Raw genomic sequence first — 22,698 nt, 5'->3', positions numbered from 1 at the left:
AGATAGATAGATAGATAGATAGATAGATAGATAGATAGATAGATAGATAGATGGAAATTTAGTTGTCCAAGGAGCAGCCAGCTACATCAAGAATTTCTTTTTAAAAAAGAGCATAAAAATGTCAGTAATATATATACTGTATATCAACATTTTGACATTACTACTATTTCTACTACTACTACTAATCACGATTATTATTATTATTATTATTACGAGTAATAATAATATTACGAGTAATAATAATAAGTGTGTGTGATAAAACTAAAAACGCAATACGTTGCTTTGTATTTTTTAATATTTTTGTTGCATTTTCTCTCATTTTTTTGTAAAGTTTGTGCACATGCTTGGCATACCACAACCGATCTGTGAACTTCAAGAAACGTATAAACAATAAAAAGTATTAAGTTAATAAAACGGTCAAACCCAAAGACAGAAGAGGTCAAGCCTCTCGAGTCTCATGGTCCTCCAGCCTAACGGTGGCAGCAAAACCTTCGCGCTGCCCTTCAGACGACCAACGAAGAAGAATTAAAGTTTGCGACCGGCATCTCTCACATTGCGTCACTTGCCGCATGACATATGTGTCGCTAGGAAAGCCTTGATAGAAACCGTAGCCTGTGTCGTAGCGAAGTTATCAACATTTGTTCGTATTATTTTGGGAAGGTAAAGTAAAGAAATGCCGAAGAAGGTGAAGGAAGAGGCGGAGTGGGTGGACGAGGATATCGCCACGGGGGCAGGTGAGAAGCTAGGATGCAGGCTAATGTAGCATCACAGCTAGCAAACGAGATGTCAGATAAAACAGAACTTTTTGACCAATTTTTTTAGTTTTACGAACTTAAACAAGAGTTTGTCCCATAATGTACTGTAACTTTTCTTGAGTTTTGAGCGTTCTCCGTGTAAATCTGATCGATAATGATTTACTCGAAGGAATTATTTGGGTTAAAGCTTGACTTAAATCACATATAAAAGCTTAAGAAGACAGGTAAAGAAAAACTGGGGGCTGTGAGGTTAAAGATGTCGTTTCAGATTGCTCAAAAATAATGTTATGGTGAAGTATGACAGAAACTGGGCTCATGTCACCAACATGATCTAAGTTTAATTTATTTGTCTTTAGGTAAATGGTAGTAATTTTTTAAAATGGCACAATTTTTTTTTTTTAACCACAAGTCAAATGTGGTCATTCTGTCAAGTGGAAAGTACTGGTGGGGGAAGTACTAGGTGGGAAATAAATATTCAAACTGCACTTTAGATCAGTGCCAGGAAATTGACCGGTTTAAATGAACAATTACGGAAAGTGTTCAGATATCCAGACAGAATGATGCCAGAAGCTTGTTGAGTTAAACAAAATATTTCAATTAAAAGAGTGTTTAAATGATACAGAGGTCATGTATCTGTATAAAAACAAAATAGGATAGTTAGTGTTAAAATTCAAAATCTTTGGGAGAAATAATGACCTGAACTTCCATTGGACAATAAGAAAAGTTGGCATAATTTCTACATAATTTTAGAGATTTGCCATAAAACCTTCAGCAGATGTTCTCTGATGAACGTTCAGAAGCTTTTTCCGTGGTTATATTATTGCTGAAGAGTTATTTTTTATTAAATAACTAGTAATAAACCTTTATTCACCCCAAAGATTGAGTTTGTTACTCCAGAAAATTGTATTGTCTGCACCATTTAAACATTTTGCTGGTGGTAGAAAAAAAAAATCAAACTGGATAATTTTTGGACTATAGGTTCTTGAAAACACGAACTAACAGTCTGTTGAGTTGTTAAAAAAATCTGTTTTCTTCTCCAGGAAGATTGTTTTTTTTGTTGTTATTGGAGCAAAAGTTATTTCTCAGCTAGGATGTAAAGACCTAGACAACATCATTGGAAATTCCCCCTAGCCAAGACAAATCTTTTTTTGTTGTTGTTTTTACTGAGCTGACCATGTTAGGGAGGGAAATCACAGATTCAGTGGTTGGTAAGCACTGCTCTCAGTTGTCTATTAACAGACGTACAAACAAAATTTTCATTACGGCATACTGATATATTTGACAATTTTTTTTCCTTAAATCATTTGTTTTTATGACTTTAAATATGATGTCCTTCCAGCAGAAAAAGCTGTGAAAAAGGGAAAGAAAGACAAAAAAGCAAAAAAGAACGTGAGTATCCAGTAATTTATTGTCAAAATCCATCACGGCTGATGTTTTACCTGATGGCGCGGCGTGTCTCACTGGATGTGCTGTGTGTGAATTTTTGTCCCCAGTTCTTTGAGGAACTCGCAACAGATAGCAAACCTGAAAAAGTGGAGGAGGTGGCTGTGAAAGACACTCAAGGAAAACAGGTATTCATCCCTGATTAACGTCTTGAACGTTACAGACACGTTTCATCCGGTTAAACCTAATAAAAATATTAATTTGATCAATTTTAAAAATAAAAGACCAAAATGTGCTTTTCGTCTTATTTTCTCAGTATTTGTGATGTTTTCATGGAGACTAAAATTCGGTGTTACATGTTAATCTTCTCAGGACTAATTCTAGGTAGAGCAACTTTCAGAAAGAACCACAGTGAAAACTGAAAGCACATGATTGACGTTTATTATGTCACTTTCCTAGGTGATGAGTCTTATCAGGGTGGGGTACAAAGGCTTCTCTCAGTGGCAGAGTGAGGAGATTCTGACATGGACAGAGTTAACACAGGACGATGATCACTTCTGCTCAGTTAGTCCTCTTTTTAGCAGATCAGAGAAGTGTGTTCCTGATGGTTGAAAAGTTTGTGCTTCTCTGGACACATTTCCTTTTGGTCGAATATGTGTCATTTACAGAGTAATGAAATCTTTTTGGACATATTCTATGAAGGGCTGAGTAATAAGACTTGTCTCTCAGCCTCAAAGCTACATTTTAGTTATGAAGTTATGGTGCACAGTTTTTATGTGAAATTGCAATAAATTAAACATTTGTTATTGATAACCTTCTCTGGGGTTCAAGCCCAATCAGTATAAAACTTTTCTTATTACATTTGCAGAGCAAGTTGAGACATACTGTTCTGGGAAAGTTAACTTTCTAAAAAATGAGCAAACTATATTCACATAAGTTTTACTTTTTTTGCAATCAAAAAGAAAAAAAGAGCACATTTCAGTGATTATAACAGATATCAATGTTGTGTTTGTGACACCAGTTGATAACACCTTTTTGTGTACCGTATTTTCCGTACTATAGGGCACACTGGATTATAAGACGCACTGTTTCCGTTTTCGAACTTTTGTCATATATAAAGCGCACCGCACTACAAGGCGCATCGTCTTGCACCTTCCAATTTTTGTAACTTCGCACGGACCGCGTCAAAATGGACGATTTTGGTGCTCTAGCGGAGCTGGTTTGCCTGTATCAGTATTTATGTGATCCCTCTATGAGAGATCACAAAGATAATCAAACGGTTCAAAACTCACGAAAGAATACTGCACCGACGTCAGCGTCATGTATAAATGCCTACAGCACGTGCTCAGGACCGCACGCTGTGCGCAGAGCCCTGCACAACTATAACTGAGCCTTAATGCTGCAAGTGGTGCAGCTTTGTAGTTTACCAAAGTCGTACTAAAACATTACGACTTCTTACATATATAAGGCGCTCTGAATTATAAGGCGCACTGTCGTTTTTTGAGAAAATCGAAGGCTTTTAAGTGAACTTTATAGTCCGGTATCTGTTTTAGTAGCTGTTTATTAGTAGGGCTAATTATTATTGCATTGATGAGCTGGCGTTATTTAAATTAAAATGACTACACGCCGGCAGTCTCATTGGCGGGTTGGGGTGGCTGGTTAATGGTAGGGGAAACGCTGTTATGACCACAGTGGGTCCAGTCAACTCTAAAAACAAAGTTAACAAGCAAACAAACAAACATTTTCATTGAAAAAGATTTTGTTAAACAGTTATTTAAAACTTTTAGTAGTAAAAAAAAAAATGAACAAACAAAAAACATCTTTAGAATATCCAAAATAATGGTTGTTCTGTAAACTTTAATCCGCCAGCAGATAAGCAGATTTATTTTATTTTATTTTATTACCCTGAGAATTTCATGGATTTCCTTTGCTGCTTGTTTGGGGTCACGTCTTGTTTACAACCTTCATCGAGGATCAGTACCGACTGTGTTCAGATGACCAAACGTATGTAAACAAAAGTGGTCCAGACCAAATCCAAAGGGGGCTTGAGTGACAACATTTTCAATGCACACTGAGGCCGTTCGCAAATGTGTTTAGCACTATCCCAGGGGTAGGCAACCCTGGTCCTGGAGAGCCACTATCCTGCATGTTTTACTTGTTTCCCTGCTCACACACACCTGATTCATGTTCGTGCCGGGTGTGAATGGGGTCTTGGAAGCATCTCGATGTGATTGTTAAAGATTATGCACTGGTGTGGAAACACGGCATAATGGAGAATGTTTAAATATACTTGCACAGTTAGCACAGAAACCTATATCTGACTGCAAAGAAAATAACAAAGAAGTCCCAATGTTAGTATGCTGTAAAAACACCAAAGAAGACATATAACATGGAACACAGAGCTCAGCAGGGAGTGATGATGTAGAACATTGAATGTTTTAAACATCTGAGCACAGTTTGGAATTTATAACCACTCTGGAAAGAAATGTAATTTTTTTGAATGAAACAAATGTAGTTTGTAAAATTTGAGTCTGAGATAGGAGAGATTCAATTAAAGAGTAAAGCTTTTAAAGCTTAGGGTGGAGAATTATTCTGTTGTTGAAAACAGGCAGATCTCAGAGTCACAATATAAGCTCTCATCAGAAACTGAAGCCAGTTTAGCTGCAAACTCAAGTAAAACTAAAGCAGAAAAGGACTGAGTGAGTAAAAGACATTAACAGCAGTGCAGTTTTACATAGAAAAGTAGGTATAGTTTTAAGGTTTTAAGTCCTGAGCTTTTTTTATTTGTTTGTCCTGCAAACTATAAACTGTGTAAAAACAATAAATAAATAAATAGTGCTGTATCAGAGTTTTGCTTTATTTTTTTTTTCGACCCAAAATGTATCAGGATATTTCTACATCTTAATACTTCAGAATTAGTTTTATCAGGTCAGCGAGTGGATGGAGAGAACAGCTCACCTGTAACTCACTAGAGAATAACATGCACATCCGAAAGTAAATTGCTCCTTAATGACTGAAAAAACAATTAGATATACCCTGAGTATACTTTGCTCCACTTCCTTGGGAGTAACTACACTCAGGAGTGTCAGTCAGACTCTGGGACTGAAAGAAAAATATTAAAACAAATGCCTGATTTTTTTTTTTTTTTTTTTTTTTGAGGTCTAAATATTACATTTTAATCATTACTACAAAAGTGGGCTATGCGTGATACAAGCCAGAGGAGGCAACACGCTGAGATGCGTTTCTAGATGCATCAAATTTTGCACAGAAAAATAATCAAATCATGATGTTAGCTAGGATTGACAGCTTTACACAAAACCCCCACTTCAGAATGTCTAAACTATCCCTTTTAAGTGACGTGGCTTAAAGCAGTTTGTTGAAAACCAAACTGTTGTTTTAGAACCAGGTAGGTACCAGCACCAACAATAGAACCTCTTTGGTAGAAAACCAGTGTGCGTGATGCACACCATGACTTTGCTCTGCCATGATGGAAACTTATGTATTGGTGGATAAGAAAAGTTGATTATATTCCTAACGTTCTCTTTAAACCGGAAGTCTGTGTAAGCTTTCAGTAATGCATGTTGAGTTTTGGTGCAAACGGTACGGTGTTATTTACCTTTATGTTTACAATAAGTTCAATTTTTAGGCCCCGTCCACACAGGAACAGCGAAACAGCAAAGGTTTTTTTTAATCATTTCATCCCTGTGTCAAGCCTCAGAGACAGCAGCAAACAGTGAAGTTTGAAATAAAAAGTGTTTCCGTGTGGGCAAGGCTTTAGTTAAACCATAAGGTAATTATTGTCTCATTGTGTTCCTTTTTTAAGCCCATGTGTTCATTTTTTATATATTTTTTTCTTTATATCAGCACAACAAATCCTGAGAGTTGTATTTGGTAACATGATGATTTATTGTCTGTGTCATTAAAAAGTAAAAATGGAAAGCCAACCAGAAACAAAGCTGTCCTGAACAGCACTTCTTTCCTTTAGTTGCACTTCCTCAGTGACTGCTTCCAACTCAGCTTTTAAAGTTACCCTTACCTTTGGTACTACTGGCTCTCTTCGGGGTGATCCATCAGATCTTTTATTTATTTGCATTTATTAGCTTTTTGACAAATAAATGTGCTGTTTTCAACCTCAGAAAAGGAAGAAAGAACCTAAGAAAGGAAAAGGCACAGTTGCAGATGAGAAGGATGATGATGTAAGGCTGACGCTGGAAAAGTTCTCTGTGCAAGCGAGTGATGAAGAAGAAGATGAGCCAGGTATGACGTTTCAAGACTACTGCCTGCCATTAGAAAGTCCTTTTTGTCTTATGTGAATAATTATTGAATTAGTGTCTTTGTTTTTACAGTCATCACCAGCAAAGGAAGCAAAAAGGTTTGTCAGCGCTCCACAGGCACACCAAACGCCCTCGCTGTCCTCCTGATGTTTTGAAAGCGTCTTTCGTGTCTTTTAGGGTGGTAACATCTTTGCTGCTCTCAGCCAAGGGCAGAGCGACGAAGATGAGGAAGAAGATTTGGATGATGAAGATAAACCTCCAAAAGAGGCAGGTTGGCCGATTTGATCAAACCCTGTGTTGTGGCCATTTATGTTTAACCTTTTGTACAAGTTTTATTAATTTAATGTCTTAATTTGGGCAGTTAGAATACACTTTAGTTAGTTTTGGAATCATGATCTGTAATTAATTTTTATATTTGGAATTGTTTAGATTATTTTTGTAAATTTTGGACCCTCCCATTAGTGGGTGATTAAGAACACACTGGTGGGTGTGGTGGAGAAGGCTTTTTGTTTGACAAATGTGTGGTGTGAGGACGGAAGGTTTTGTTAAATGATTTTTTGACTTAAATGTCGCGGCCTTCTAGTTTCCAACCAAAACTACCTGTTGCCACCCACGGCCTTATCTGGAAAGTTTTGGTTGGAAAGTAGAAGGCCGCGACACCCTGAAAATAACTTGATGCGCGATCTCATGCAACATTGTGAGACGTCACGATCATTACAATCCGTCGAGTGGTTCACAACATATTTTGGTAAAATACAAACAGGGTTGACTTCAACAGTTAATGCTAAAGTTTTAAGCAAATATCTTGTACGTTTGAAGTACAGTATGTGTTGTGAATGACTCTCAGCTACAGCTATATCACATTTTATCACAATGTCTGTAAAATATAACATGACCTGAAATAATAATCTGGTATTTATTGGTAGTAGGGACATTTTTGGTCCTGCCTACAATAACTCTGATCTGTTTATATGTCGAGAAACAAGGAATTGATGATACTTCCTGGACAGGTCACCGGACGGTCAAAGAGACATGTGGTGACAACCATTCACGCTCACTCGTACCTAGGGACAATTTAGATTTACCGATGAAGCTAACATGTATGTTTTTAGTCTGTGGGAGGAAACCGGAGTACCCGGAGAAGCCCATGCATGCGCAGGGAGAACTTGCAGACTCCATACACAAAGTCCCCAGGCAGTACTGAGCAGGGACCTCTGTGCTGTGAGGCAGCAGCATTAACCACTGCTCCACAGCGCTTAGAGTACAGTAACTAAACTTGCTAAAATATCAGAGAGAACAAGAATGTGCAGCTTGATAATGTTTGTGTATTTGCAAGAGCTTTTCCCGCCTTGTGAATAAAGGTTTTTAAGTTGTTGTTTTTTCTGTGCTGTGTTTTTAAAACAGGAGGTAGAGAGGGGGAAGAAAAAAGAGAACTCCAAGTTCAGGAAGGTGAAGGCAAGTCCCAGATTATTTCTTTCCATTAGTTTCTTTTGCCAGCAATTCTGTCATTTCGACTTCTTTCTGTTAGATTAATTGCAAATGATCTCAAACCAAGACGTTGTTACTTTACGACAGTAACACACTGGGATTGTAGAGGTCAGAAATGTGTCTTCTGGTAAGATTTGAGATATCTACAATGTTCATTCTAGATAGAAAGAATGTACTGTGGGTATTTGGAGCAGAAATCCCAGTACACATGATTAGAAAAGGTGAAGTTATTTGTTTTAGAAAAAAATGTCATTTAAGATTTTTTTTAACCGTTCATTGTGAAAAGGACAAATGTCATGCTTGATAGCTGCAGTGTTTGTTTTAGCTTAGAAGAAATGAATTATGGATATCTGCTTTGTTAGGTCAGTCGTTCACTTTGATTTGTAAATGCACACAAACACACAGAAACTTCAATCTGTTAAAATTCTTTTAACTTAGACAATTTTCAGGATGGCATGATCAGTGGCACACTGCACTCTATTTTCCGCTCAGCTCAGTATAGCTCAACTTTGCCATCGTGCAACACATACAGTCAGGGGGGAGAAGAAAGTCCACCCTCCTTTTACGTTTTAGGGTTTTACAGATCAAGACATAATAAAACTGACTGGGTCGATCCCAGTTTCTAAAATGATTTCATTCTTATCTTAGAAAACATACAAACAAGTTCCACCATGTTATTATTTATTAAAAAAAAATGAAGCCAAAATGTAAAAGTTGTGTAAAAGCTGTGTAAAAACTGAGTCCAGTCTTGCTGCCTCCAAAGGATTTAAGAGGTTCAGGATCAGCCAGGAGCTGCTGATCAAATGTATTGATGAACTGATCATCAGCTCTATAAAAGCAGGAGTTTAGTCAGTTTGCTGCTCTGGAGCGTACAGCTGTGTGTTAACACAATGCCAAGGTGGAAAGACATCAGCAATGACCTTAGAGAAGCAGCTGTTGCTGCTCATCAATCTGGAAAAGGGTCAAAGGTCATTTCCAAACTATTCCAAAACCTTACTTATAGTAGTTTGCGTTTATTGTTAGGCAAGGTCCGATGAAGAGGATGAGGCTGACGTGGATGACTCTCAAGAGAAACATGCAAAGAAGACCAACAAGGCTGAAGCAAAGTCGAAGGTGGGTGCTGCTAAAAATCTAAACATGAATAAAAAAGAAGCTTAAGTGGTGCCTGCTGTACAGCTTTTTCATACTTGGGCTTTGTGTGCCACAACCATAGGACAAAACCCCTGAATGAGAATCACAGGTGGTAAACAGTAATTTCCTCTGATTTTGGATCTTTTTGACTAAAACACGTAGGTTAGGTTAGGTTACATTTTGAGTTTTGTCTTTTTTTTAGATATTTTGTATGTTCATCTGAAAGTAGTACTCATGCATTTGCTACATCAGTTTCACTTGGTATGAGGCACAGGAAGTGCTGACATGTGTTTTTGTTTTCCCATTTATTCCCCTTTGCACACCTTTTCCCATCTTGTGGGGTTTTTTGGCTCATAGAAAGGAAAACCAGATGAGCGATCACAGAGCATGTGTGATGAGGAGGAGGACGAAGAGGAGGAAGATGGCGGTGATATGATGATGGTATGTTTGCTTTCCATTTTACGGTCTAGAACAGCCATCCCCAAAGGTGACAGAGTCTGATCTGGATCGAATGAAACCAATCTGTACCCAGATTGGTTGTTAAATTTCAGTGGAATTTTTTTTTTTTATCTTGCACTCTTCTTTTCACATTTATAGTAGTTTATTTCAAACAGAGGAGTTTAGCCTAATTTACTGCAGGCTGGCCCACTTCTACGTCTCAGAGAAAAAAAATACCTGAGTAAAGAAATTCAACATGGCTGACATGAAAGAAAGGATTGAGAGGGCCTAAAGAGTTTTTTGTGTTCATTCATGCTGTTTGTTTCATGTGTTTGGAGACAGCAGTAACCAGTAAAGTGTTTCTACAGAATTAAGCACAGATGATCTGAGCAGTCATACCAGGCGATATATGAAGAGCACAGACAATAAATGATCCAAGAAGCCAGTCTGACAGCTTCCCCAGAGTAAAGAAAAAGCATCAGAGTATGTTTCTGTAATTCTCTCTTTTTAAAGCGGTTGCAGAATAAACGATTGTAACAATAAAACAGTTTGAGTTTGATGTTGGTGAAAACTAACAATGAAGAGCTGTCTGTGCGTCTGCTGTAACAACTGAGCATGAACACAATGCTGCTGGCACTGACTGAGTGAATGTCTAGGTACTAAAGTTTAGTTGATGCTAACGGTTTTCTTTTTCTTTCGTTTTTATTTTTCGACAACCCTTGTCTTACCTGATTGTGCACACTTGTTCACTCTTCTCCCTTTGGCTGACAGAGTGCTGAGGATGTAATTGCAGATCAGGCCAAGCAGGTACCGGGCGACCCGTACGCTAATCTCAGCAAAAAGGAGAAGAAGAAGAAAAAAAAGGAGGTAATTGCTGTACATTTGCTCATTTATTTGTTAGAAAAAGTAAGAAAATTATCTATAGACTATAGGAATGGTTGAGGGGTGCTGCAGTAGCTTGGTGGTCAACGCTGCGCGGTTTTGTAATCCTGAGGCTGCAGGTTTGAGCCCAGGTTGTGGTAGAAAGGACACCTGGTGTACGACACAAAGTATAGGATGTCATGATTGCAAACAGACGTAAGATGGCTTGTCAGATTTTAAAAAATTTAATTTAAAATTAAGAAAAACAAAACACTTTTTGTATCTCATTGTCTGACACTAAATCAGACTAAACCTTTCCAGATTTAGGTCAGTTAGGATTCCCAAAATTATTTCTATTTGCTAAATGCCTGATTATTGAGAGAGATATTTTTTTCCCCTATTTCAATGTCACAAGTTTCCATTTATTTTCTTAGTATTTAGTAGTGTTGCCTTTAAACTGTATGTCTTGGGTCAAACGTTTTGACTTTTTACAATAATTTGCTGGAATTTTGTCCTGTTCCTCCTGACAGAACTCGGGTTTATAGGCCTCGTTCACACACAGCTTTTCAGCTCTGCCCACAAATTTTTGATGGGACTGAGATCAGTGCACTTTCAAACACTGACTTTGTTGTCTTTATAACTAATCGGGCAGTCTGCTGAGGGACGTTGTCCATTTGAAGACACATTTGTGTCCAAACTGTAACTTCCTGGTTAATGTCTTAAGATATTGCTTCAATATTTCCACACAATGTTCTTTCCTCATGATGCTATTTATTTTGTAAAGTGCCCCAGTTCCTCCTGCAGTAAAACACCCCCACACCATGATGCTGCTGCCCCCGTACTTTACAGCTGGGATGGTGCAAACTTCCCCCAGTTTCCTCCAAATCTAACGATGGTCATTATGGTCAAACGGTTCAATTTTGGTTTCATCAGACCACAGGACATGTCTCCAAAAACTAAGATGCCTTTCTCCAGCGACCATTGTGTGAGAGGCGAGGGACACCCTGGACAGGTCTCCAGTCCATCACAGGGACACATGGAGACAAACAACCATTCACTCTCTCACTCACACCTAGAGACAATTTAGAGTTGCCATTTAAGCTAACATGCATTGTTTTGGTCTGTGGGAGGAAACTGGAGTACCCGGAGAAAACCCACACATGCACAGGGAGAACATGTAAACTCCACACATAAAGACCTGGAGGCAAGCCTGTGACCTTCTTTCTGGGAGACGACAGTCGATTATGAATGCTAGTTTTAATAGGATTTTCTTTTAAATGATTTACACAAAGATGGAAGAGCTAAAGAAAAATATAAACTTCAGTTCTAAAGTAAATGTGCTAATTGCACAGAATAGTATGTTCTGTTTGTCATTCTTCTCTTTGTGCAGCCTGACAAACCAATGACAGCAAATTAATTATCCACATAGTGAAGCTGTAGCTCTTAGACAGCTAATTAACATTAGCCAACACAGACATTTAGCTAAAGTTTGATGTAATAGTAGTAGCTGAGAGTCACTCACGGCACATGGTCTGAGCGTGACATCTGGAGATAGAACATGAGATCACGCATAATTTTATTTTTCAAAGTTTGACCAAAATGGCTACAACTGTCATTTCTCAATATAAGATGATTTTAGACAAAAACTGAATGGTAGCAGGAAAAATGCATTCCTTCTAAGGTTTTAATTAATTTATTATTGAATCTTCTTTCTTATTAAAATGTTCATGCATTGTGGCATTGTTTTAAATATCCAGTTTAATATGAAAATACTTGTTTTTAATTTGACCAGTTTTTATCTATTGGTTGTTCTAAAAATGTGCAATAGAAACCAACTAATTTTGTTGCTTCTGCAATCAACACGTTTAATTTTCTAGTGATGGGTAGATGAGGCGTCATGAAGCGTTTCGACACATCGTCAAACTATTGATACTGTGTCACTGAATACTGACACCTGCTGGACATTAAAAATCCCTACAGGCAACCTAGTTGACAGACTCAACTGACACTGATTTATTGACCTAGTATATACAATAATATAATTTAAGTCATTGTATTTTATATTGTATTATTTCATATCTTCATTTAAATTGAAATGTGTTTGATATTTTTAGATGCAGTCAATAAAGAGTGTGAACATGTATCATAACGTGAAAATTAATAGTAATTAATTATCAGTAAAGCAGCAGGCATATTTAGCCTTAAGTTGTAGAATGGCTGTAGACCTGAGTTGGGCTAAAATGCCTCAGCACTGAGGAGGTGGTTTTGTTTAAATAGGAAAGTTCTGTCGAACAAATGCAACATTTAACCTGCAGAAAATAATATGAATAGTAAACTAAGAGTCACTTTGAAATGAATTTGAATCCAGATAGATCAAGTGGAAACTGAGAGTACCAGAATAAAACCTTATTTTCCGATATGAGACCAAAATGCTCCCATACGGTGGAAACCTTTCTTTTGGCTTGAGGCTGCTCCATAATTCTTGCTGAATTTGATGATGAACCGCAAAAGATCAGAGATTCTTTTGGCAGATGCATCCCATTGGCAGATACGCTTCCTTATAAACACAGTTTGGCGCGTCAGTGTCAGTTGGAAACAGTTCTTGTATCAATGACATCACTTTCTTATAGCGATCCGCGCATCGACTCAGGGTTTTGCTCTGTGAGCTCGACACATGCGCCGATGCATCGATGTTGCCAGACTCATCACTATAATGTTCCTTGTAGATCTAATGTGATAAATCTTGCTTTAGGTTGTCGGCTCATCTGATGACGTGTGTTTGTTTTTTTTCAGAGGGAGTTTGAGCGTCAGATTGCAAGTGTTCGTGCTGAGAGTGGGTTGGAGGGAGATTTCTCCATATCCCAGGCTGAGATGTCGTCCAGACAGGCCATGCTGGAAAACGCCTCAGATATTAAGGTTACTTTTTTTACCACAATAAGATTTTAGATAAGAATTTTGCATGAGGGCAGTTTGTCTTTAAGTATATTCCTTCATTTAATGTATTTTTAACCAACTTAAAAAAAAATACAGTCTTGAAAATGTTGCATGAAGATTTGTTGTTTGTCTTTAAGCTGGAAAGGTTCAGCATATCTGCTCACGGCAAGGAGCTTTTCGTCAACGCTGACCTCCTGATTGTGGCAGGAAGAAGATATGGTTTGGTTGGACCAAATGGGTAAATACATTTTTCCTTTAAACATAAGTTAAGACACTGGTAGGAATGTGCATTTTATCAAATGCACTCCACAAATCTGATTTTGTTTTTATTCTTCTTCTTTTATTTGACCCCACAGTCCCATTCTGGTTTTTTTTTTTCCCTGTTCTCATCACTCGGACCCCTCATTTAACAGATACCGCTACATACATACGACCAATTTGCAGTCTTAACAAACGCTAATCTCAGCTGCCATTTTATGATTTAGGATCATGGCCTGTTTATTTTATTTTTTTGCTTAAAAAAATTGACTATGTCCACATGGTTGGGACTTGCATTGAATTAACGTTAATTTACCCCAAGTCCTACAGCTGAAAAACCCGCTAATGAAGCAGAGGAAGGTACCATTAGGTATTGTTTCAAAAAGAACTGTTTGTATTTATATTTATTTATATTTAAGAACAGTCACACCTGTGTTTAGCACTATCCAGATGCAATAAGGCCCAGAACAAATATTAGTGCCAGGTCTGAACAACGTCATGGTTAGAATGGAGCACTTCCTGCCACTTCACACTTTTGACATTTAATATGTGTGTTTACCTCTCATGCCAGCGTACAGGGTTATTATTGATATCATTTCACACACGACAAAGAAGCAGGAAGAAAGTGTCTCATGTGCAGATTGAAAGGGTTATGTTCAAGGGATTATTAATTTCTTCCTGAAAGGGGTGCCGACACCATTAGCTGTGTTGGATTTATGTCTAGTTGCACCGAAACAGCCTTCATGTAAAATGACCAAGGTGGAATGGGAGGCTGAAGTTGTTAAACCACTGACCCACCTCTGAACTAGCAGTGAAGCTGGTGAGTAGGTGGGAAGCAGCGGTCCTCTAACATCTAAGCCCGTATTGTCATTGGACTTTGTTTGATTGGTTCATGGGTGAACAACCAATGTCTGTTTTTAAATAGGAATTTGTCTTTGTAGCCATAGTGCAAAATCATAGAGTAATACCTTGCTTGATGATCACAGTAATAAGAATTTTCTGTCTTTTTTGTGTCTCTCAGTAAAGGAAAGACCACATTACTGAAACACATAGCCAACAGAGCTCTCAGTATTCCCCCCAATATTGATGTGTTGCTGTGCGAACAAGGTGAGTGACCTGTTCCGGTGTGTCCTTCATCTTCTCTACTACAGACTTGTTTTATGTACGCCCATGTTGCTCTTGCTTCTCTTAGAGGTGGTGGCCGATGACACACCAGCAGTACAGGCTGTACTAAAGGCTGACACCCGCCGTCTGAAACTCTTAGAGGAAGAAAAACAGCTTCAGGCTCGTCTGGAGAAAGGAGAGGACAGTGTGATCGAGAGACTAGACAAGGTAAATACTTTATAGTGCCTTGAAAAAGTATTCATCCCTCTTGGTGATCTTTTTTTGTTGTCTTTCAACCTGGAGTTTAATTAGAATTTTAATTTATTTATAAGTAGTATTTCTACAAAAATACTTCAGATTAATGAAGATTAAAGTGAAAATGGGGAGGAAAATACATGTTTTAATGAAAAAATATAAAATAAAAAAATGATGCATTCCTATGTATTCAGCCTCCAAAACTCAATATTATTTGTATTAAGTATCAAATCTCTTCAGGTTTGTCTCCGTGATTTTGTTCCATCTAACCTGGAGGTTTTCTCTGTTCTTCCTGACCAAACGTCTGCAGCTCCTTCAGGTTTGGATGGTGCTGGTTGTGTTCAACAATCCTTAAACCAAACTAGAGCTTCTCAGTTGGACTGAGGTCTGGGTTTCAACTGGATCATTCCAGGACCTTTACCTGGTTCTCCTGCTGGAAGGTGGACCTCTGTCCCAGTCTCAGATCTCTGGAAGACTCCAACAGCTTTCTCAGTCCCTGCTGATGAAAACAATTCCCACAGCATGATGCTACCACCACCTTGCTCTACTGTGGGAATGGTGTCTTCCGCATAATGAGAGGTTGTAGATTTGCCTCAAACATGGTGTTCTTGATGGCCCAAAAGTTTGAGTTTGGTCTCACCTCACCACAGCACTTTTTTCGACATGTGGAAGTAATCCAAAACAGTCTGGCGTTTTGTTTTTTTTTTTTTCTGGCTGCTCTTCATAAAACCCTCACTGGAGTCTTCCAGAATCTTCTTGCAGCTTTTAGTGGTCCTACAGACTGATCCTCCCATGTCTGTAGAAGAGCTGCTCAGCTCCATCAGGGTTATCTTTGGTCTCTTGGATTTTTCTCTTGATTAAAGCCCTCCATATCATGTTGTGAGTTTTGATGGAAAACCCTGTCCTCGTAGTTTCTCATAATCTAACGGACCTCTGTGGGATCTTCACGGTTTGGGATATTTTTTATAACCCAGTCCTGATCTGTACTTTTCCACAACTTTGTCTCTGACCTGTGTGGAGAGTTTCTTGGTCATCATGAGGTCGTTTCACTGGTGGTAGACCTGACTACTTACAGGTGATGAACTGGTGCTGATTCTGGTGGATCTGGTGGATCAGGTGGATATATACTGAGACCATTAGAGACATATCCCTCACATAATTATTTAACAAATAATTATGTGGCTTCTGAAGGTAATTCTGAGGGCTTCAAAGCAAAGGGGGCGAATACATATGCACACACCACTTTTCAGTTTTATATTTTTAAAGTAATTTAAAACGTTTTTCTTTTTTTTTTTTTAATCCATTAATCTGGGGTGTTTTTGTAGAATAAAATCTAAATGAGGATAGGAGTGGCAAAGGAGTGGTTGTTGTTTTTTTTTTTTTTTTTTACTATCAAAGTTTGTGTTCGTGCGAAAATGACACTTAAAGGTAACATGTAACTCGAGGGGTGTGCCATTGATGTACATCAGTATAGATACAGAAATGAAAGAACAACACAATCACCATCTACATCAAAATTAAACAAAGTCGTCCCTTTTATAGTTATGATAAACTCAATCCACCTACTCCATTTTTCCTCAAATTTGTCTTGTTGTAATCTGATATTAAATGTTACTCTCTACCTTAAAGGTATCAAATATGATATCGAACCACTCGTTTAACGTTGGTGTTTGCGGGCATGTCTAAAATATGTGGTAATGATTTGTTTCTTGTCCTCTGCATTGTCTCCAACAGGATGCTGATTTAGTAAAATGTTTTCCTTTGATTGGATTTAGTTAGTTTTTTTTTTTTTTTTTGAACAGTTAAACCCAATTTCTGTTTTCAAATCTCTACTTTAGACTTCAAAATGTGCTGTTTAGTCAATCTCGTGCAAACCGAAAATGTTGACAAGTCCGGTGTTCTCACCTACGGTTTGGCCTTTCAGTATACAGGTTTATATTGTTAGAATAGTGTTTTTGTTTGTGGTATATCTGATCATCTGACTGCACGCTGTTTCTTTATCAATTCTTCTCCTTTTTGTCAGGTCTATGAAGAGCTAAGAGCAATTGGAGCTGCAGCAGCTGAAGCAAAGGCCAGACGAATCCTGGCTGGTCTGTCATTTACCCCTGAGATGCAGAACAGACCCACCAAAAGGTTCTCGGGAGGGTGGAGAATGAGAGTTTCCCTTGCCAGGTAAATACAGAAACCTGCTAAAGATTTGTAATTCAGATTCTATTTCTCTGTAATACTGTATCTGTTCTTCTTTTGCACCATTTTGACTTGATTATTCCTCCTTTGTAGTGGCTTTAAATTTGAAATATTAATTCTGCTGTCATTTTAAGATCAACCAAGACATCTAGTTTAAGTGCAGAAAAGAAACAAAAAGTCACAAAATAACAGCTTTGCTCTGTGGTTAACATGCATTTAATGATTCCTAATTTATAAGACAAATATTAGACAACAGCCAAACGTACCATTATGTCATTTATCTGGTTGTTTTATTAAAAATTCAACTTTTTAAATATTTCTGCTTAGATTTCTTCTACTTTAACCCTTTAAGGTTGATGCCCGCTCCAGAGCGTGCGCCGACCTTAAAGGGTTAAAATACTCTAGCGGAAAATATCCGCCCTCTCAGAGACTCCGTGTTAATTTATCTCTAAAGTCCAGACTTCAGGCTTTACACCAGTTTTTAATTTATCTTGATAGGTCAAGGAAAACCAGAGTTATGATAAATTATTCACGACACATATATTTTTTTTGAAAATCTGCGTCATATTTTCAGCGCGTTAGAGCGAGAAGCACCAAAACCGGGAGAAAACTCCCCCGTCCTCCGTCCGATCTCACCCCCAACCTAGCCGATTGAAAAAACACCCCCTCCTCTCCAATCTGACCGAGGCTCAACGTTTTCTGTCAAGCGACTAAAAATCTACAGTAAAAAGAAGAAAGAGGTGCAAAAATTAAAGGAAGTTCGGTGGCGCAAAAAAAAAACGCGAGCGCGGGAATGAGTTATGAGTTTTGATATTTAGCGTGTTTGGATTTTATAGTTAGGGTGTAGTTTAGACTGGGACAGACAGTGAGGACTTTGCTGATGAACTAGGTGATCCATTGTTTTTTTTAGAGAAGGATTACTGGAACAATAACACGTTTTGTCTGTCTCTCTTCCAGACAAAATGATAACAAGAGACAGATTCAGATCCATATTTTGGAAGCATAGTTTGAGCATACATCAGGATATATTTTATAACTAAATGATCCTGCATGAACAGGATATAGAAAATGACCAAAACTAAGAATGTGATGTGCCCCTCTGCCTTGTTTTGGACAGAAACTGTTTATATGAGTGGCCCAAAGGATTTATGGCAATTTTTAGAACTCCTGATTGTTTGGTCTAAAAAACGCCTAAGAAATTATCAACATTTTAATGGAGAAAGTCTATATAACTTTGTTGTTTGCTCAATTTGTTCATGTGTTTATGAATATTACTGATTATATTTGCATTCTAAGTTGTAAAAACATTTCATTGAGTATGTTTGTGGTTTTTACAGTAAAAAAACTAAGACATTTCCACTCGGATTTTATGTTTTTGTGTGGTTTTAGGTCTGTTGTGTTAATACAGTAGGTCAAAAGTAAAAAGTGACTTGAAAATCACACTTGGGAGGTTGTGCTGAAAAAAATGACCCCAAACATGGCAGATTAAACCACTTTTAGGGTGAAATATGAAGGAAATTTAAAATAGTCCAAAAACGTCCAGTTTCACCCTAGACCTCAGAGGGTTAAGCACATTTTAGGAAAGTCACTGAGCGCTCGACATTCACTCTGAGCTTTTGTGGAAAGTGCAGTTTCTTTAGTTTCTTTATTTTCACTCCCTCATTCCTTCTGTACCTGCAGAGCCCTCTTTATGGAGCCCACTCTGCTGATGCTGGACGAACCCACCAACCACCTGGATCTGAATGCTGTTATCTGGCTCAATAAGTACGAAGTAGTTTTCAGTTCGAACATCTCTGATTTATGCAACATATTTACAATTATTAGATGTTGATAGAAATTACAAATAAGAAGGAATATTAAAAAATTCAGTGAGCATAATTTTAAAAATCTGTCGATGTCAAATGACTTTATCAGCTTTTTCTAATTTCACCCAAATTATGCATCAGACAATTTTCTTTATATAGAAAAAGTTTGATGCTGCTTGAAGTCAACCTTTTTTTGTACTTTTTTGGATTTAAATAAAATTGTCTTTTCTACTTCCAGCTACCTTCAAGGATGGAAGAAAACTCTCCTCATAGTTTCTCATGACCAGAGTTTTCTTGATGAAGTGTGTACAGATATCATCCACCTAGACAACCAAAAACTCTACTATTACAGAGGAAACTATTGTAAGTAATGGTTTTAAATGGCTTTTTTTTTTCATTTTTCATCTCTCTAAATAAAGTAGAGAAATGTCTGGAGACCAGTTTGTCTATGCATATGTTTACATTCAAACTATGGGTCTCATCTAATAATAATTTATTTTTTCTTTTAGTAACTTCTTGGCTTTACTGAAATGCCAATAATTAGCATTACATTTCATTAACCCTCTGATAATATACAATTAGGGAAATAATTAGTTGACCCCCCCTGCTGATTTTGCAAGTTTGCTCACTTTACAAAGAAATGGGCAGTTTCTATTTTTTATGGTAGTTTCATTTTAATAGAGAAACAAAATATCAACTAAAAATCAAGACGAAACGCACATAAAAAATAGAAATTTGTGTATCATTAAGTAAAAGAAGTATTTGATCCCCAAGAAAAAAAGACTTGGTAGTTGGTGGAAAAAACATTTGTTGGCAGCACAGCTGTAAGATGTTTGTTGTAGTTGCTCACCAGGTTTGCATACATCTCAGGAGGGATTTTGGCCCACTCCTTTCTACAGAAACTTTCTAAATCCTGCTTTCGCCACAGATTTTCACAGGTCTGAAGATGGGCTAGGACACTCCATGACCTTAATGTGCTTCTTTAGCGACTCCGTTGTTGCCTTGGTTGTACCTTTTGGGTCAATGACATTTTTGAAGACTCATCCACAACTCATCTTCATCGTTCTGGTTGAGGGAAGAAGATTCTTGTCCACCATTTTATGACACACGGCCATGTCCATTAGCCTCTTAATGCAGTGAAGTGGCCCTGTACCCTTAGCAGAGGGTAATAGAGCCAAACCCTCATGTTTCCACCTCAGTGTGGGGATGCTATTCTTCGGGACATATTCAGTATTTCTCTTTGTTGAGTTGATGCCATAAAAGCTGGATTTTGGTCACAGCAATTTCTCGCAAGCCTTCTCTGAAACATGAGGATGTTCTCTGGCAAACTTAAAGGCAGGTCTGTATCTGTGCCTTCTTAATCAGGGGGTTCTTGTGAGATTTCAATCCATTACAGTGAGGCGTGTTACCAGTGGTGTTCTTGGTGACTGTGGTCCCAGCTGCCTTCAAATCATTAACAAGCTCCTCCTGGTTAGCTGTGGTCTGATCCCTCACCTTTGTCATCATCCTCCTCCTCACATCATGAGGCAGGATCTTACATGGAGCTCAAAACCGAGGGCAGTGAAGGTCATATTATATTTCCATGAATAATCACGCCAACAGTTGTCACCTTCTTACCAAGCTTTTTGCTGATAGTCTTGCAGCTCATTGCAGCCTTGTGTAGATCTGTTATCTGGTCCCTGATGTCCTCTGACACCTCTTTGATCCATCCATGGTGGTGGACAGGTTGGAATGGATTCTGTGGCCTGGTGGGCTTTATACAGATAATGAACTGGAATCACGAGTAGCTGAAATAGACCAATTGTAATCTACGTGCTGCATGGACACATAACCAGTAGTCTGGTATCAAATACTTGATTCACTCAGTGATGTGCTAATCGATTTTAAGCATTTATGTAATGTGTTTGTTTTTTTTCCCTGCATTTTAGTTGATATTCTGTCTTTCTCCAACAGAATAAACTATCATAAAAAATAGACTGTTACCTTTTTTGTAAGTAAGCAAACTTCCGAAATCATCAGGGGATCAGACAATTATGTCCCTCACTGTACAAAATGTGGGAAAACTAGATGGGTCTGTTATTGATGCTGAGAAACCGCCACTGCAAGCAAACATTTGACAAATGTCCTTTTTAACTAACATCTGGCATGGGTTTTTTTTTTTTTTTCTTATGCTTCTTTTTTCTGTTTGTCTTTCAGTGACCTTCAAGAAGATGTACAAACAAAAGCAAAAAGAACTGCAGAAACAGTATGACAAACAGGAGAAGAAGCTCAAAGACCTAAAGGCTGGTGGCAAGTCCACCAAACAGGCTGTAAGTACCACCAGCCCCCTTTAAATACTAGAACTGAGACTAAATGGAGGTTTTGTGTCAACTGAAACAGCTGTTCCCAAGTATGGGTTCTTAAAAAGATCTACAGAAAACAAATACACTTTAAAAACGATTGCCTATAGCATATTTAGCCTTAAATGTATGAAAAAAGTAATGGAAATAAATGCATAAAAACCAGTGAAAGGTCTGATAAAACTCTTTGTTAGTGTCTTTGGCTTATTGTCAGTGTTTGTGGACTTCAGCAATATAGTAAGGTTTATGCAACTTTTATTTTTTGGCTTGAAAGCAGAAAAGTTTGTAAACCATTGAGCAAAAACACCTGAGACCTAGCAGGCCTTTGGGACAGATAATGAGGATTTTTATTTATTTTTTACTGTGTACGTAAAGATATGAAGCCTAAACAGAAAAATTTGGTGGTTTTGACATAATGACTTTTTTACATCGTGGTGTACCTTAAAACTAGAAGGCAGCTCATGCCTAATGCCACTGAAGTCCTGTCTCACACAGCATTAATTTTCTGTATCATGTTTTCTCCTTCTGGTAAATGCTTTTGTTTGCCCCATCCTGTCACAGATTGAATTTGCAGCTTTTGTTCTCATTCAAATGTTTCCTCTCAGGAAAAGCAGACTAAAGAGGCGCTAACCAGAAAGCAGCAAAAAGGCAAGAAGAAGGGCCCTCAGGAGGAGGAGAGCCAGGAGGCCCCAGAGCTACTGAAGAGGCCCAAAGAGTACACCGTCAAGTTCACCTTCCCCAACCCTCCTCCGCTCTCTCCGCCTATACTTGGGCTGCACAGTAAGTCCTGCATAGCTTAGCAGTTATGCTGGGTGGTTCAGTGTTTGCTTCCACAGTTCAAAAGACATGCAGTTATAATCAGAAGCTTCTGTCCACTCTTCACGTGCATGAATATCATATTCATTTGGGGCTTTTAATGATTTATTTGAGCCGCTCTTTTTTCAAGGTGGCACAACATCCAACTTCAACAATTAATAATTGGTTAAGTGCCTCCGAACTGTGTTCAAGTTTCAACCATCTTGCTGTTGGTTTGAGATGAAGTTAAAGATTTTGGAGGTACTCCTCCTCCTTCATTATTCCATCCACTTTGTGCAAATCATCAGTAGCACCAGTACTGCATGATGCTACCGCCACCATGTACAACACTGTACATTTGGTTTAGTTCTATTTGGTTTGAAAGCCTCACTTTGACTCCAAACATACTTTTTGTCATTGCGGCCAAATAACTCAATCTTAGTTTCTCCAGAAGGCATTAGGCTATCCCTCAAGCTTGAAGGTGTGGCTTTTGGAGCAGGAGCATCTTTCTCGGTCCATGCTGATGGAAATCTGGTTTCACTGTGGACAGAGACACAGGTGTTCCAGCAGTTTCCAGTTCACGGTCGGGTTGAGCCTTGGTGGTTCCTGGGTTGTTTCTGAACATCCTAAACAATTTTTGTTTTGCCTAAACGTGGCAGATGAGTAGTGGTCAATCCCCACCCCCCCACCC

At 38.1% G+C, this 22,698-nt stretch overlaps 1 protein-coding gene across 2 annotated transcripts in view; it reads left to right on the top strand.

The window, feature by feature from the left end:
• The first annotated feature begins 513 nt into the window (after positions 1 to 513).
• The window catches only part of abcf1 (ATP-binding cassette, sub-family F (GCN20), member 1), a 27,938-nt gene continuing 5,753 nt past the window's right edge, over positions 514 to 22,698 (top strand). Inside the window, exons 1-19 of one of the 2 annotated variants that reach the window (XM_017437448.3) lie at positions 514 to 734; positions 2,098 to 2,144; positions 2,249 to 2,326; positions 6,275 to 6,395; positions 6,485 to 6,510; positions 6,590 to 6,679; positions 7,817 to 7,867; positions 8,924 to 9,013; positions 9,389 to 9,472; positions 10,241 to 10,336; positions 13,124 to 13,246; positions 13,402 to 13,502; positions 14,544 to 14,629; positions 14,715 to 14,854; positions 16,905 to 17,053; positions 18,749 to 18,832; positions 19,112 to 19,236; positions 21,070 to 21,182; positions 21,818 to 21,992. In XM_017437448.3, coding sequence (XP_017292937.1) covers positions 674 to 734; positions 2,098 to 2,144; positions 2,249 to 2,326; positions 6,275 to 6,395; positions 6,485 to 6,510; positions 6,590 to 6,679; positions 7,817 to 7,867; positions 8,924 to 9,013; positions 9,389 to 9,472; positions 10,241 to 10,336; positions 13,124 to 13,246; positions 13,402 to 13,502; positions 14,544 to 14,629; positions 14,715 to 14,854; positions 16,905 to 17,053; positions 18,749 to 18,832; positions 19,112 to 19,236; positions 21,070 to 21,182; positions 21,818 to 21,992 — 1,840 coding nt within the window. In that variant the 5' untranslated portion in view covers positions 514 to 673. Of the gene's footprint in view, positions 735 to 2,094; positions 2,145 to 2,248; positions 2,327 to 6,274; positions 6,396 to 6,484; positions 6,511 to 6,589; positions 6,680 to 7,816; positions 7,868 to 8,923; positions 9,014 to 9,388; positions 9,473 to 10,240; positions 10,337 to 13,123; positions 13,247 to 13,401; positions 13,503 to 14,543; positions 14,630 to 14,714; positions 14,855 to 16,904; positions 17,054 to 18,748; positions 18,833 to 19,111; positions 19,237 to 21,069; positions 21,183 to 21,817; positions 21,993 to 22,698 lie in introns of both variants that reach the window. The other variant, XM_017437447.3, reaches the window with a different exon arrangement.

The sequence above is a fragment of the Kryptolebias marmoratus genome, linkage group LG5, assembly GCF_001649575.2.
Source record: "Kryptolebias marmoratus isolate JLee-2015 linkage group LG5, ASM164957v2, whole genome shotgun sequence".
NCBI classification, from domain to species: Eukaryota; Metazoa; Chordata; class Actinopteri; order Cyprinodontiformes; family Rivulidae; genus Kryptolebias; species Kryptolebias marmoratus.
This window is presented reverse-complemented; position numbering and strand designations above follow the sequence as displayed.